General features: G+C 47.2%; 1 protein-coding gene across 5 annotated transcripts in view; it reads right to left on the reverse strand.

The window, feature by feature from the left end:
- Positions 1–304: 304 nt before the first annotated feature.
- CYTH1 (cytohesin 1) overlaps positions 305–15373 on the reverse strand; it is a 104032-nt gene continuing 88963 nt past the window's right edge. For all 5 annotated transcript variants that reach the window (XM_035301948.3, XM_017972891.4, XM_078374794.1 and 2 more), the window contains 3 exons: positions 7100–7171; positions 6333–6487; positions 305–2425 (listed from right to left, as the gene is read on the reverse strand). In XM_035301948.3, the coding sequence (XP_035157839.1) occupies positions 2347–2425; positions 6333–6487; positions 7100–7171 (306 nt within the window). In that variant the 3' untranslated portion in view covers positions 305–2346. The remainder of the gene's footprint in view (positions 2426–6332; positions 6488–7099; positions 7172–15373) is intronic.

The following is a 15373-nucleotide window of genomic DNA, read 5'->3' on the forward strand; positions in this document are numbered from 1 at the left end:
CTGAAATCATACTAAAAATGTATTATATTGACTGAAGGCATATTTATTGATCTTAATTTAAAATTGATGTTTCACGTTTCTTCTTCTAAAAAAGCAGGGGCAGGGGCTGGTGCAAAGACTAAGCTCATTATCTTTTCTCACTGTGCTCTTAACAGAACACAGAGGCCTCCTCCCACTTTCAGTGTGTTTCAACTGAACTCGGGGTGCAGTTTGCATGGCACCCCTCCTGCCTGCACGTCTGCTAAGCACTCCTCTCCTACCTCGAGGCCCACCCCGAGCATGAGAGATGCCACAGACAAAGACGGCATGGGCAAATTTGGAGTTTATTTGCTGCAGTTCCTTGGCGCTAGTTTACAAGGCAAAAACAAACAAACAAAAACAATTAGAATAATTATAATTTTTTAAAAAACCCTGTCAACAACTTTCAGTCATTTCTTTATATTTTTGTATTTTGACAAAACTTCTTTTAAACAAATACAAAATAATCTAAAAGGAGAAAAACTATACATAGATTATTTACACCTCTGATAAATAGACTAATACTGACCCAGGTGCCTCTCTGACTAGGAAACACTTGTGAGAACCAGGTCAGGGTCTAGGCCAGCTGGACAGGCTCCAGTGCCGGCCCAAACATGCCCAGACCTCAGCAGGCACCGCCTGGTTCTCCCACCCAGAAAGTTCAGGTTTCCAGCCTGGACCCTCTTCTGTCACCCTCACAAGCTCTGGCACAAAAGTGCGTGAAGCCACTCCAGGTAGGATCTACACAGATCGGGGAGGGGGCAGTGAGAGACTGTCCCCCTCCGTTCCTCCCACCACGCCTCTGCAAAAGCTATTTCCAGAGATGCTCGCCAACCCCAAAGGGTCAGAAGATCTGTGGCGATGCGGCCCTGTGGAAACCCGCAGCTCCTCCACCTGCCTCCTCGGGGCCACGCCCTGCACCGCCCTGCGCCAGGGTCCTGTGGAGGGGCGGGCCGAGAAGGCCAGACGGCCAGCCACCTGCTCGGCCTGGACTGGCATGCTGGCCCTGGCGGAGGGGCAGGAGCTGCCCTTGAGAGTCCCTGAGAGAACGGCAGGAAAATGCTGCGTATCATGGCTCCCTTCACACTGGAATGAGGGCAGGGCCAGCTCACACAGTGCCTGCAGGGAGAAGAGAGATGTGAGAGGCTGCCTGGCCACCCCACCTCACTCCAGTGCACTCCACTGAGCAGATAAAGGCCTATCCTCCCCTCTAGGGGGCCCACCACAAAACGTATCCAGAGTAGTCCAGTTAGGGCCAGTTTTGAGGCAGAAAAAGCTGAAGCCCTAAGGGGATTGGGTAAGTCCTACTCCTTCCTCTAGAACGAGGACTGGAGTTCTGGGGAAAAGGAAGAAAAACCAAATATGAAACAGTTAGGTTATCTGGAAGCTCTGTCCCGATAACTTTCCTCACAGTTTTGGTTATTAGGTATTTAGCTCAAGGAAAATGCTGACTTTCTACGTTAAAGCCCCACAAGAACTTGGATTCTGAAGGAGGAAAATAACGTAAGCGTCCGGTCAGTTCTCTCCTCTCTCCTTGGCGCTCCGCAGGCACTTGGGATGGAGAAATATCTGCGGGAGCTGCTGGACTGCATGCTGCTGCTGCTGGCTGTGCCCCCGGCCAGGGCAGGCCCCAGTCTGACTGTGTTGTCCGAGGCCCACCGCACCTCTGCCCTCTGCATCCTTGACCTCACCTGTCTCTCTCGCCCAGACAAGCACTAGGCAGTCAGCTCCCACAGCACAGGAGAGGTGGGCCAGGCCCTGCCTCGGGCCCAGGCTGATGCCCCTCAGCTGCAGCCCTGGGTGCTCTTCTCCAGGGAGAAGCTCCCAGAACAGCCAGGGCAGAACGCACCTGAACAGCACTATGTTCTCTCTTAAAAAAAAATAGATCTTTATAGTATGTGGCTTCTCTTCCTTTCCACCTTTTTTCTTAACATATAATAATATATGGATACATGTATTTATGGTGCAGGGGTTGAAGGCTTCTTCACCGGGACAACCAGGAGGTAAACAGTTGGCACCAAGCTCTGCTACCAGAACACCGAGCAGAGAAACTCGCCAGGAGGCTGCCCTGCCAACAGGAGCTCTGCCCTGTGAGAGAGAAAGGCTCAGCAGCCCATGCTGGATAGGCAGCCGGTCCCCTTTTCCCCAGTGATAACAGCCCACACTTCTCCCACTTAAAAAAAAAATAGCAAAAGCTGAAGCTAGTCTCTAAGAATCCAGGGCAGGGCCTGGCAGAGGACGCTCTGCCAGGCAGCAGCACATCCGTGGAGGCGCGGGAGAAGGGCAGGAGCTCCGAAGCCCCGCAGACCGACGCCCTTGGCTGCACACTCAGTGTCGCTTCGTGGAGGAGACCTTCTTTTTCCGTGCCGCGAGCATTTCATAGAAAGGGTCCCTGCTGATGGCTGCTCTGGAGCACAGAAACGGAAGAAAACAGAGACATGAGGGACAGAATCAGAAGAAACACATCCGGGCAGGGGCTTCTCAGGGGCTCCTCATGCCCTGAAGCTCCTGTCCCACCCACCATCACTGCAAAGGCCAAGTTAGTGTCGTCCACCCTTGCTGTGTCTGCACAGTGACTTAGGTGATACACTTCGAAAGAGATACAGGAATACATGACAAGATAATTTTGGGGTCTTTTTTTCCTGTTTCAATGTAATAATCAATTGACATTTAGGAACAGAATCATGACACATTCTGACAGCTATATTCAAATTCAGAGAAAAAAACCTGTGCTTGAGTTTCATGACCTCTGACTTTTCTTGGCAGCAGCGAGTGCCATGTAATCAAGCTGTGTCACAGGCAGTCCTCTGGCATGGGGTGCGTGGCAGCTGGCATGATAATGCAGTGGGGCCTTCCAAGCCCCCATGTGCACCGGTTCAGTAACTCAGGCTCCGTGACCCCAGAGGCAGCACTGCCCAGCCCGATGCTGCTGGTGGGGCACCAGGGACAGATCGGCTGAACCTGGCTGGGTTCACAGGGCACACAGGGAGGGGACTGGGCTCATGCCTGTGCCAGAGCCGCGAAAACGGCAACACCGGACGCGCAGGCTGAAGCACTGCGGCAGACCAGCAACTCCACAGCCCTGTCTATCATTCTCAACTTTCAAGCAAGTTATGGTCTACAAGCCTGGACACTTCATTTCTTTCCAGGGAAGCAGTATCCTAAGTGATGATTTGTCCCAGAGCTCAGGCATAAGCCTCCTGACTGCAGGTAGGGCACTTGCTCCTGCTGAGCGGTGGCACCAGCAGCTGCTATGGCTCCCCTGAGCTGACTGGGATCCTATTCACAAGAGACGATGTGTCCACGGGAAAATGTTTCTGCAGCTCTCAGGGAGTGCTAGGGACTGAACAGTACTCGAAACATGTCTGGATGAGATCTCACCAGGAAGGGGTCTGACCACTCAAAGTGCTCTCATGAGGGAATCTGGCCAGCCAAAACATCTGCTTTCATTTTTGGAAGTGCTGGGGTGAATCTCTCTTGGCTTCTTGGGTCGGTCCCTTTCAGGTAAGCCAGGTGTTTCTGCAGGTGTGTGTGGCACTGCCCTGTGTGCAGAGGCTGAGTGTTGGGCGATGAGGAGGGCTGGGCTGCAGTCAGACACCAGGCCCTGGTCAGCCCTGCCTAGCTCTGCATGCTGCTCCTCACTCCCTCGTCCTCATGTGGGAGCTGGAGCTGCCCTGCCTCCCTGGGTTCTGGAGAGTCCAACAGAGATCCATATACTAAGAGCCCATCTCGGCGCACAGCAGACACACTGGACGGCAGCCGCTGTTGCTGTTGACTCTGCAGTTGTACTGCTTCACCTTCGGGTACAGCATGAAGGAAGACCCAGCATTACAGAACACCTGATTCCACAGAACCCAATGCCATGACAGCCCACAAGCAGGGGCACAAGAACAGAGGTTGCTGGTAACTCTAGGAAAAGCATGTAGAGAAAAACATGTCCTGAACTGGACCTCCAAAGTCTTTCTGGCAATACTGGGGAAGAGGTATCCACCAGCCAGATCCTCTTCCTGCTCCTGTCATCACCACTGTTTCCACTGGGAGAAGTAGCTAGGGCCAAGGACAGCTGAGGCTGCAAGGTGGTTGCCAGTGCAGCTGCATGAGTCACACTGCTCAGGTTTGAGGACCAGCTCCACCTCTGTGTGGTTTTGGACAACTTACTCAAGTTTGGCGTGCCTCAGTGTCTTCATCTGTGAAATGGGGATATTAATCCTAATGGGCCCACCTTGCACCAGGTGCAGGGAGGTTTGAGGACAGCATGCCCACAGAGTGCCAAGGGAGGGTCTGCAGATCCGAGGCTGAGACCAGTCTGCTTCGGGACAGATCAGAGGAGTCCAGCAACCCCACACAGGAGAACTCGGCACTCACTCTCACTAAAGGATTGAATGATTCTAAGTGTAACTTTGAAAAATGCTTAGTTTTTCCAACTATAGAAATAAAAACCACATGAAAGACACATGTACAAAACCAGCCAAAACTTTTGTGAAAGACCAGTGAGGGGGGGCCAGGAAGCCAACCAGCCAGCACAGTCAGAGCATGCATGCGGCTCCAGGGCAGAGGCTGGGTGGCGCTCACACTGGGAGACATGGCGGAACAGCAGGTGCTTTGCCACGTGATGGAGGAGGTGGGTACAAACGAAGGAGGCCGTGTCATCGGCAGGAGCAACACGGATTAATTCATAAATGGCGTCAGGACCATCAGCTATTAATTTGTGAGAACAAAGGTAAAATCCTGTACAACCCTTACTTCAAATCTTATATAAAAGCCACGTTTTATAATGATTCAAGAGTTAAATTCTTTTTCAGGATGTTAAAAAAAGGATGCAGGTCCCCCACAACACTGCTGTTTTCTTCCCCAGAATGCAGGGCTGATGCCATTACTAGCAGGGGACTCTGAAAACACAGTGGCACTGTGTCTGCTCATGGAGAGTGGGCTGGCCCCTGCTCAGGGCCACACTTCCCATGATGGCTGTCATGCCAGGGAAGCTGCTGAGGCCTGTGCCCACCACATGATCTCATTTAATCCTCACAAGAGCCCACGAGTCAGAAATGACCTCTATCAGACAGAAGAGATAGGTTACCTGCCTACCAGGCACCACGCTCAGAGGGACAGAGCAAGGACTCAGCACAGTGTGAGCCAGCGCCAAATCCATCCAAATCCATCCTCTCCCCGCCTGGCTCCCATCTCTTTTCATTGCATGAATTTTCAGATTTACTTTTGAAGGGATAAATCATCTATCTTTTCCTTCCATCACCACATCATCTCCATCTTCAATCATTTATTAAATATTTAACCTTGGCCAAAACCTACCCCGGTTTGAGTAGAAATACCAAAAGCTAAAACAAAGGCCAGAGTGTATCGGACTCTCTGAGGAAGGGGGCTGTAGCCTGGGTGGGAGAAAGCCCGTCACACAGTATACAGGGGACTTACAGGGGCCTTGGCAGTCACCTGGAAAACATCCTCCCTGTTTCCCAAGTGAAGTCACAGGCAGCTGAGGAGCCTTTCTCAGGAAAATAGCTGGGTAAACTCTCATGGATGAAGCACCTAGGAGGGAGGACAAGGCTGTGCTCTCAGGAGCAAGCCTCACAGAGAGAAGGCAAAGGCAGATGCTCAGTCTTGATCCTCATACAGGACCGGAAGCAGGACCAGGCGGACGAAGGCCCAGGGAAGAACATGAAGCAAAAGAAGCCAGTTGGCTTCAGAAAGCTGTGTTTCCAGACACTTTTCCCATCAGAAGTCTCTAGCCCCATGAGAAACCTGACATGGCCGGAGCAGAGCTGAGAGTGAGGAGTCAGAGCACTGGACTCGGAGCTCCACTTCTTAGCTGTGGAACTCTGAGGAGGCTTTTCCCTCCTCCTGGACCTTGGATCATGCTATGTGACTTCCAGCGAATGTCTTGACCTCTGTGGGCCTCAGTTTCCTCATCTGTAGCTAGGAAAATGGTGTCTCATAGCATTCCCAAATGATAAAACATAACTACTGTCACCACAGAGCTGTTACTATAACGAGAACAGCTTCCTCAGACATGGAAAGGCCAGTTCAGCAATGGCATCTGTACCTGCAGCTCACTCACCTCTTCCCATTTGGGGTCTATGAGGACACCTGGGGAACCCAGATGGGACGTGCTCTTTTACATAGGCTGTAATAGACAAAAATCCAAAGGCCTCCCGGGAAGTCATCTGGGAACCAGGACCAAAATTCCCTACACTCGGAGCACAGAAGAGGGGCGGGCGGCGTGTTTGGCCACTGAGACGATGAACACCTGGTGAGCGAGGGCCCGTCAGGCACGCTCACCTCCCTTCTCTGAAGTCACTTACTTAATGCACTTCATCCACTCCTCCTTCTCCTCGGGCGTCGGAGCTGAGATCCGGTAAACAGTGTGGTTCCCCTCCACGACCCGCCCGTCAGCCTCGGTCTTGCAGGCCTTGATGACTTGGTCTTTATTGTCTGGGATATAAAGCTCAAAGCAGTTCTGAGAATCAAAACAGAGAGGAGAGACTGAAGCAAAGGATGCTGCTGACTGAGAAACACGCTGATTTCTTTCCCCAAAGCCTCTTTATTCTGACCTTCACAAAATACAAGCAAGATGTATTTTCCTAAGGAAAAGTGAAGCTTAGAAGTAGAATTCTGGAGACTGTAAATTGCATAGAAATAAGTCTTGTTAGCAAACATACCAACCTGATATAAGATGGCTCCACTTCTAATGCATGTAAAATATGGAGAGAACCACAGGTTACTGAAGACTTTTTAAAGTCAAGCCAGTAACATCGTGATGGTCCAAAACAAAGGAAAAATAAATACAAGGTGTCCCAAGGTCATAAAATAAATAGCCCACCCATGAGTGTTTGCTGTCGCCATCTGAGGAGGAGCAACTTCTACACCCCATGTGATATTCACTAAGTGAAACTATAAACCAGATGGACAGCACAGAAAGAAGTGATTTAGTCTCATCTTCGGCTTGAACAATACAATAAAAAATTAGACTAAATAAAAGGCCTGATCACACTTTTCAGTGCTTTGGTTTCAGGTTTTTAAAAAAAATCTTTGAAACACCCATCCCCTTTCTCCCCTCAAAAATACTCACTGGTTTTTTGGAGTCCTCCACCTCCCGGATACTCAGATTCTCTAAAGGGATGATTCCACGGGGCTCCTTATCCTACAGAACAGTGGAAAAGAGGAGGTTTAAGGACACACACATGGTCAGATTCCTCCCCGGCAACTCATCCTAACTCTCCTGCCTTCTCCCAGGACATGATGTTCACAAATCGGCCTGAGGGACCACTCCTTACGTTCCAAAATAAGAACAGCATCAAGAATGCCTGAGGGTTGCCAAAAGAACTGCAGGTCCTCTGTAAGTAGAGCCCAGGAGATTCAACAGGTACCTCAAGAGTGTGCCTTGCAATGACCCAGGGCCGGTCCTCAAGCAGCAAGTGTGCAGCCTCCTTCCTCTAGAAGGGCCTTTCCCTCTCCCCTTTTCCTGGCTCTCCTACTCATCTCTCGAGCCTCAGTTCTGGGGCAGCAACTCCAGGAAACCTTTCCTAGTCTTACCCTAGCGGCCCTGCCCTGCCCTGTACCCCTGATGCCTGGGACAGCAGCTACGGTACAGGCCATTAAGGACCCTTGCCTCTGTCCATCCCTTCACTGCCAGACAGTACAGTCTTCAGAGACACCTGAATTTCCAAAGGCACCTAAACTCCTGTCCCGAATAGAGCTGCACCTGCCAACTAGTCCCATCTCATCTGCAGAGACCACAGCACTGCATACACTTCCAGCACACGTCTGATGGCAGCTTCACAGTCCCCTGATATCCAGCCAACCCACGGCCAAGTCTTAGTACTGTGAAAGTCTGTTTGGCCAGAGTTATACATGCACCAACTGTTAGGGAAAAAAAACAACAGTTCTACGAGTTTTCTAAATGCGAAAAATAGTCTTTCAGCCATTTCCCCGTCCGGGGTAGCAACTATTTTCACCTTCTTTAAAGCAATCTGCTTGGTCTTTAATTTACCTCTGTATCTCACACACCTCTAAAATACCATCATAGAGCTGCTGCCTTTTGAGTGCTCTTTTTTTTTTGAGATGGAGTTTTGCTCTTGTTCCCCAGGCTGGAGTGCAATGGTATAACCTTGGCTCACTGCAACCTCCACCTCCCAGGTTCAAGTGATTCTCCTGCCTCAGCCTCCCGAGTAGTTGGGATTGTAGACATGTGCCACCACGCCTGGCTCATTCTGTACCTTTGTAGAGACGGAGTTTCTCCATGTTGGTCAGGTTTGTCTCCAACTCCTGACCTCAGGTGATCCGCCCTCCTTGGCCTCCCAAAGTGCTGAGACTACAGGCATGAACCTGGTGAGTGCTCGATTTTAGATGTTATCTATAGAAGAGGATTTAGCTCCTCCTCCTACCCAGGCATATTCACACTCCCCATCCTCCCAAAATAAGTATCTAGTAATCTGAGTTAGAGCTAGACAGTGTCTTCATTAACACCACGCTCCTCTTCCCACCTGTGCCATATAGAGACCTTCCTAATTTCTTCCTTTCTGAAAGCTTCCTTCCCCACTGGAACCAAACTTATAAAGGGTGGAGAAGTGGGTGGTTCCTTTTATTATATTTCTGTGACCTTACCACCAAAATCAACTGCAAATGGTTACCTTCTTATCAAAATCTCCTTGCTAATGCTAATTTCTATCAGGCATCCAATGAATTTTAATTTCTTGAAGCAATCGTTCCTGGAACCTCTGAAGCCTGTTCCAGTCTGGACTAGGTGCCTTGATACTTGGCAAATATCTTCATCTTTAAACTCACCATTCTCCATTCTAGAGCATTCTTCCCTCCTCTCTTGAAATGAGAGGTTTCAAGATCTCTTGTTTCCTACAGCTAAGGCCTTTCCTGCTTTTATGTTACTTAGCAGGCTCATTTTGGCAGGGCTGGGTCCTGACAAAGGATGTGTGGGTGGTAACATTTCTGAGATCTCAGTTGGCTAAGAATGTTTCTATTCAACCCTTGCACCTGGCTGATAGCTGGCTGGGCCTAACAGTCTAAGCTGGATGCGACCCTCCTCCAGGACTGTGAAGCCCAGCATTCCTGCCTTCAGCAGTCATTGTCACCCCGAGCAAAGCTGTTCCGGTGGCCGGTGCTTTGCAAGTGACTGCCGTTCTCCATGTTCTTGCTGTCCTAAGGCCCCCTAAGGAGGCAGCCTTGGTGTGCAGATATTTTCAGCCACCATGAAGGGTATTTGGTAAGCCTTTCAACCCGGAAACACATCCATCATTTGAGGGAAGTTTTTAAAAATTATTTTGTCAAGGGTTACCTCCTGTTTGTTTTCTCAGTCTTCTCTGGAACATGCTAGATATCCTGGACTAGTTCTTCTTTGGAAAAAAATTTTTCCTTTATTATTTTCCCTCTCTTTGCCTTTTTATTCTACCTGGTAGGGCCTGCGGCATCTGGGTCACACTTGCAAGCTGTATGTTCTCAATGTAAATTATTTTAAACCATGAAGATTTACACCATGGTCTTCAGCCTGGGAGTGGGGACCAGATTATAAGAAGACCCTCCTGGTCACCGGGAGAACCACTGGGGATTCTGGTGTCTTTCCCGGCCCTGCCTCTTTCCTGCCCTATTCTGCACCGTGTGGTCCTCCTGGCTCTTCTCAGCACACTTATCCTGCCACTTGAGAACTGGCTTGAATGAGCCAGCATCGGTGACAGGTGCTTACCCCATCCCTCAGTGCTGGAGTGACAGACAGACTGCGAACCCCTGATGGAAACAACTAAGCGTTAAGCTCCTGGGCAGCGATGCAGAATCCCAAACATTCAAAAGGCTCAAGTCTAGAACTTCAAGTGCACCAGCAGGCCTACGAACAGGCAGGCTGCACCCTCCCTGATGACTATGTGTGCCCAACAAGCTTCCGCTTCCCCATGAAGAGGGAAATAACTGAGGTCAACATCTTTGGCTTTTTAAATCTGTCTTTAAGAACAATCACTGCTGTCTTTATAAAAGAATTGCTGATTATAAAGAACTAAATATTGCAGAAAAGAATACAAGTGAAAGGTTTAAAGTTACTCCAAATCCAATCATTCCTAAATTATCATTGCTGACATTAGGTGAAGATATTTTATGTGTGTACAGAGAGAGGGAGAGAAATAGGTTTTATGAAAATGGGCTATTTCACGTGGTATTATTTTCAGAAAACACATTCTATTTTAATTTTTTTATATACAAAGACAGTTTGCTATAATTCTATTTTAATTGTTTAGAATGTAAAGGGAGAAAAGGAAGCAGAAACTGAAGAAGGGTTGAACTTCAAAGTAAATGTTTCTTTACCACAAGAGTAAAGAAACCTTCAAGTTAAGATGAAGTATATGAAAACATTAAGAGGCTTTACTCATTCTTTTAAAAACATACAACATTCTTCCATTTTAACAATACTTCTCGACTCTGCATTTTAAAAGTACAAAATCTTCTAATTCTTCACATTGTTCCTCCTCCCATCTCCTGATTTTTGTTGATTATTTCATTTTTACATTGCCCAGGTTTATAACATTCATGGTCTGTCCTGCAGCCATAATTTCTAGTTAATTAGTATTAGTTTTATATTTAAGTATTAGCTCTATACTTAAGTATATTTAGCTATTCTTTCTATATTAGTAATATTTAGCTATTCTTTCTCTATTAGTTATATTTAGCTATTAGTTCTATCTTTAAGTATATTTTGGTATTAGTTCCATACTTAAGTATATTTTGGTATTTTGTACTTAAGCATATTTTAGTATTAGTTGTATATTTAAGTATTAGCTTTGTATTTAAGTGAATATTTCAATGCTCACTACAGTCTTTACTTCCTGGGGCCTTTCTTGTGATTCATTCTATTACTGGCTGGATTTTACTGTCAACCAGTATTTTTTTTCAAGGGTTCCAAAGTGCCACATTTCATGTTTTCTTCATGAGAGTGCTACGAGCTGTGCTTTACTTAAATGACAATGTGGCTAGATAAAGGCCCTTGGGTCATTCTTCTCTTCAAAACCATGCAGATCTTGACACATTAATTTCCGGAACTAAAACCTACTGGAGATGATCTGACTTTTCCAACTCGGTGACCAGAGACTTGGCTCCAAGTTTTAATAGTCTAAAAGGGCCAGGCTCTGGGGCCACCCTTTCTGTAACAAAGTTTCCTGAAATACAGTGTACTCTGAGGTTTTTCTCCTCCTTTTAGGGAAATAATCTCATGACACATACTATCTTGATTCTGCAGGCACCAATTATTTTGGTATTGGGATTGTCTTCTGTTCTCTGCATTTGCTAGCTTTTCTTTCATTGTTTAATACTTGACTTTTCAGATATAATCTTTGTGACTGGCTCAAGCATTTAGGACAATGATCATATTTTCAGCTGATTTGTTCCACTCCTTAAAGTTTTAACTTATCTGTCAATAAATGTTATAATTCTACAATTATGTGTTAATAGTTGCATTGTACATACATGGTATTGCTTGAGTTCTCACTTGTTTGAAGACTGAAACCTTGCTTTTCTGGCCTTCCAGCTGGCTCTGGTAAATCTGAGTGACTACTGGTTCTCCTCCCTTGAATCTCTGATCAGCTTGTGTTCCCCTCCTCTCACCACTTACCCAGACCTGTGGTGGCTGGCCAGGTGTTTTGCATTCTAGCTTATTATGCAGTCTCACAAGAGAATGGCGAGTGGAGGGAGAGCTCATCTAAGATATTCCCTGAGTTCTGGTCTTTCTCCTGGGATCGTAAGTGTCCAACGTCAGGGTTTGTTCCATCTATGTGGGCAGCAGTCCCCAACCTTTTCAGTACCAGGGACTGGTTTTGTGGAAGACAAGTCTTCCATGGATCAGGGTGGGGGAGGGGAATGGTTCAGGATGATTTGAGCGCTTTTCATTTATTGTACACTTTATTTCTATTATTATTACACTGTAATATATAATGAAATAATTATGTGACTCACCATAATGTAGGATCAGTGAGAGCCCTGAGCTTGTTTTCCTGCAACTAGATAGTCCCATCTGAGGGTGATGGAGACAGTGACATATTAAATGTGTTGCTTATGTCTAGTCTACTCTGTAATCTCATTCGGTTGCTGTCACTGCAGTAAATCCTGTTTCACAAAGATAGGATGTTGGACATGGAAGCAGGCTTGCCAGTGCATCTGTGGCAATCTCAGGATATTCCATGTTTACTTTAATCCAGAACATACGGAGATTTGAAGTTGTCTCATACTTTGAAGGCCACTGTGATTTATGATCTCAAGCAGTTGATCCTCTTCCAGCATGGACAAAGTTGATTCACTGCTTTATTCACAAATGGGTCGCAGATCCTTCCTTCCCAGTTTGGGGGTCTTGTGGTTGGGAAGTAAAGCTCAAGCTCTTCTAAAAGCTGAGGTAGGTGATCATGCGCCAGCTGGGAGAATGAAGGCCCTGGCTCAATGTCTTTCACAATCTCTGCTCAGGTTTGAAAAATGTCAGAAATCCCAGTGTTCACTCATCACCCCTGTAATTCCAGTTTGGCTTCAAATGCAGCTGCTTTATCTGCCAACTTGAACACAGGTGTCACTATCCCTTGAAGTGACAGATCAAGTTTGTTGAGGTTTAATATGTCACACAATTGGGAGGCCGAGGCGGGTGGATCACGAGGTCAAGAGATCGAGACCATCCTGGTCAACATGGTGAAGCCCCATCTCTACTAAAAATACAAAAAATTGGCTGGGCATGATGGCGCGTGCCTGTAATCCCAGCTACTCAGGAGGTTGAGGCAGGAGAATTGCCTGAACCTAGGAGGCGGAGGTTGCGGTGAGCCGAGATCGCGCCATTGCACTTCAGCCTGGGTAACAAGAGCGAAACTCCGTCTCAAAAAAAAAAAAATATGTCACACAAGTAAACAAGTTTCATAACCTATATATTGTGTCACTGAAATGTGTTCTAGTAGTGACTCTTTCTAAAAGAAATCTCTGAAGTGGCTCTTGTAACTCAGAAGCTCTGGCCAGTGATCTCCCTTTAGAAAGCATCTCACTTCTGTGATGTATCAGAGAAGCTGTGTGTGCTCTGTGGCCATCTCGCAGGGCTGCGTGAACAGACGTGAGTTAGGACATACTTTAACGCGGTTGTTAATTTTAATCACATCCTGTAAAATGTCATTAAGTTCAGGTGACACTTTTTGGCTAGCCAGCACTTCTCTACAGATGACATACTGTATCGACTCACGCTTAGACGTGACTTCTTTGACCCAAGTAGTGAAACCAGAAAGCTGTCCAGTCACAGCAGCCGCTGCATCCATGCATACAACAACACAAAATGACCAGTTTAGTTTCCCTAATATGTGATAATTCAAAGACTTGAATAGCAGCCATGGTGTTGGTTGGCAACTAAAGTGCACACAACATGTCCTTATGCACATCCCCGTGAAAAACATGCCACAGAAAAACAAGCACTGTAGTCTTGTTGTCACTATCAGCAGACTTGTCAACCTGGATTGAGTACCACAGTGACTCATTAATTATAACAGTTATGCCTCAGTATCCGCTGCTATTTCGTCACGTCGTCTAGTTATGGCGCTGGCTGAAAGAGCAACATGTGCCACCTTTTGAACTACGGCCTCTCCTAAAAGCTCATGACAAATGTCCTTAGCAGCAGGCAGGATCAGCTCCTCACCAACAGCCAGTCCTGGCTTTAGCACTAAGTGATCAGATAGTAAGAACGATGCTTTCAGTACAGACATATTTGATGAAGGGGTGGCCTTCAATAATTGCTTCTGCTCTTCATGTTTGTTATTTAATTCTGAAAACTCCAAAGCCTTGTCTTTTAATGCAGGGTGCTTGGTTTCCATGCAGTGAAGCAGTTTTGAAGTTTTCACGGCTTTGTTGGATGGTTGGTCACCACATATTCTACAAAGTGGGCTTCGCAAATGTGGTCACCTGTTGCAATGAACCTATAATTTAAGAAGGACTCTTGGCATTTTCTTTGAAATGCAGCTTTGTGTTGGCAGTCTGTCTTCTGCTGTCAAATCAATGGGTCTGTCCCCCTTTTCAAAGACGCTCTCCAGTGACATTTGTTTTTTACTCATTTTGGCTAGGGTTAGCGGGTGGGCTTACCAAAACTGTGGCTGAGACAAGTGCGTAGTGCAGGAAAGAGATGTGGGTGGCAGCGGGAAATAAAATGATGGGTGGGCCATGCACGGACTGAAGTGTTGGCTTCTGACTTAAAGCCTCCCACCAGATACAGCTGTACAATTGAAGTACATCAGCTCACTTGCCACTATAAAGCCTGCCACCAGCAGCAGCTGAATTGTCACTTGCCACTCACTGATAGAATTTTGATGAGTCTGCAAGCAACTGATTTATTATTATGGTCTCTATGCAGTCAAACCTCTCTGCTAATGTTCAACTGTGTTTGCAGCCACTGCCCAGCGCCAGCATCACCGCCTCAGCTCCACCTCAGATCATCAGGCATTAGATTCTCATCAAGAGTGCACAACCTAGATCTCTGGCATGCGCAGGTGGAGCTCAGGAGCTGATGTGAATGATGGGGAGTAGCTGGCTCTAAATACAGATGAAGCTTCCATCACTCGCCTGCCACTTACCTCCTGCTGTGTGGCCTGGCTCCTAACAGGCCCACAGACTGGTACTGTTCTATGGTCTGGGGGTTGAGGACCCCTGTATTTGGGGATGGATATCATGCTCATGGGAGATCCTCTATGGACAGCTTTCCCCATTGAATATACTGTCCTGGGCCTTTACTTATGTCTATTAATGGCTGTTTTTTTTTTCACTTTTCCCATTTCACCAATTTCTACTCAGTAGGACGTTTTACTACTCTTTGATCAGAGAGGAAAAAAATAACAAGACCCATTCAATTTGCTTCCTCCCAGACCTGAGAAACCCATTGAGACTTCCGGGTCTCATCATGTCCCGGGCTGTGAGCAAGAAACCCTCCACACTGCTCCTGACTGCTACCACTGCCACTGCTGCTTCCCCTGCTGCCCTTGCTGAACTTTAAAGAATTAGTTTTGACCCTTTCCCTGCTTGGTTGCTGTTTTTCCCTACTTACTAGTCTTTTGCTCTGTGAGATAATTCTGTGTGGAAGTTTTGATCTACCGTCTTAACTCTGACAACTCCCTCTCTGTGTCTTAAGAAACATATTTATCAGCTGGGCACGGTGGCTCATGCCTGTAATCCCAGCAGGCCGAGGTGGGTGGATCCTGAGGTCATGAGTTCGAGACCAGCCTGGCCAACATGGTAAAACCCCGTCTCTACTTAAAAAAAAAAAAATTAGCCGGGTATGGTGGCACACGCCTGTAATCCCAGCTACTCAGGAAGCTGAGGCAGGAGAATCACTCAAACCCAGGAGGCAGAG

This window comes from Callithrix jacchus, chromosome 5, assembly GCF_049354715.1.
Source record: "Callithrix jacchus isolate 240 chromosome 5, calJac240_pri, whole genome shotgun sequence".
Classification (NCBI taxonomy): Eukaryota; Metazoa; Chordata; class Mammalia; order Primates; family Cebidae; genus Callithrix; species Callithrix jacchus.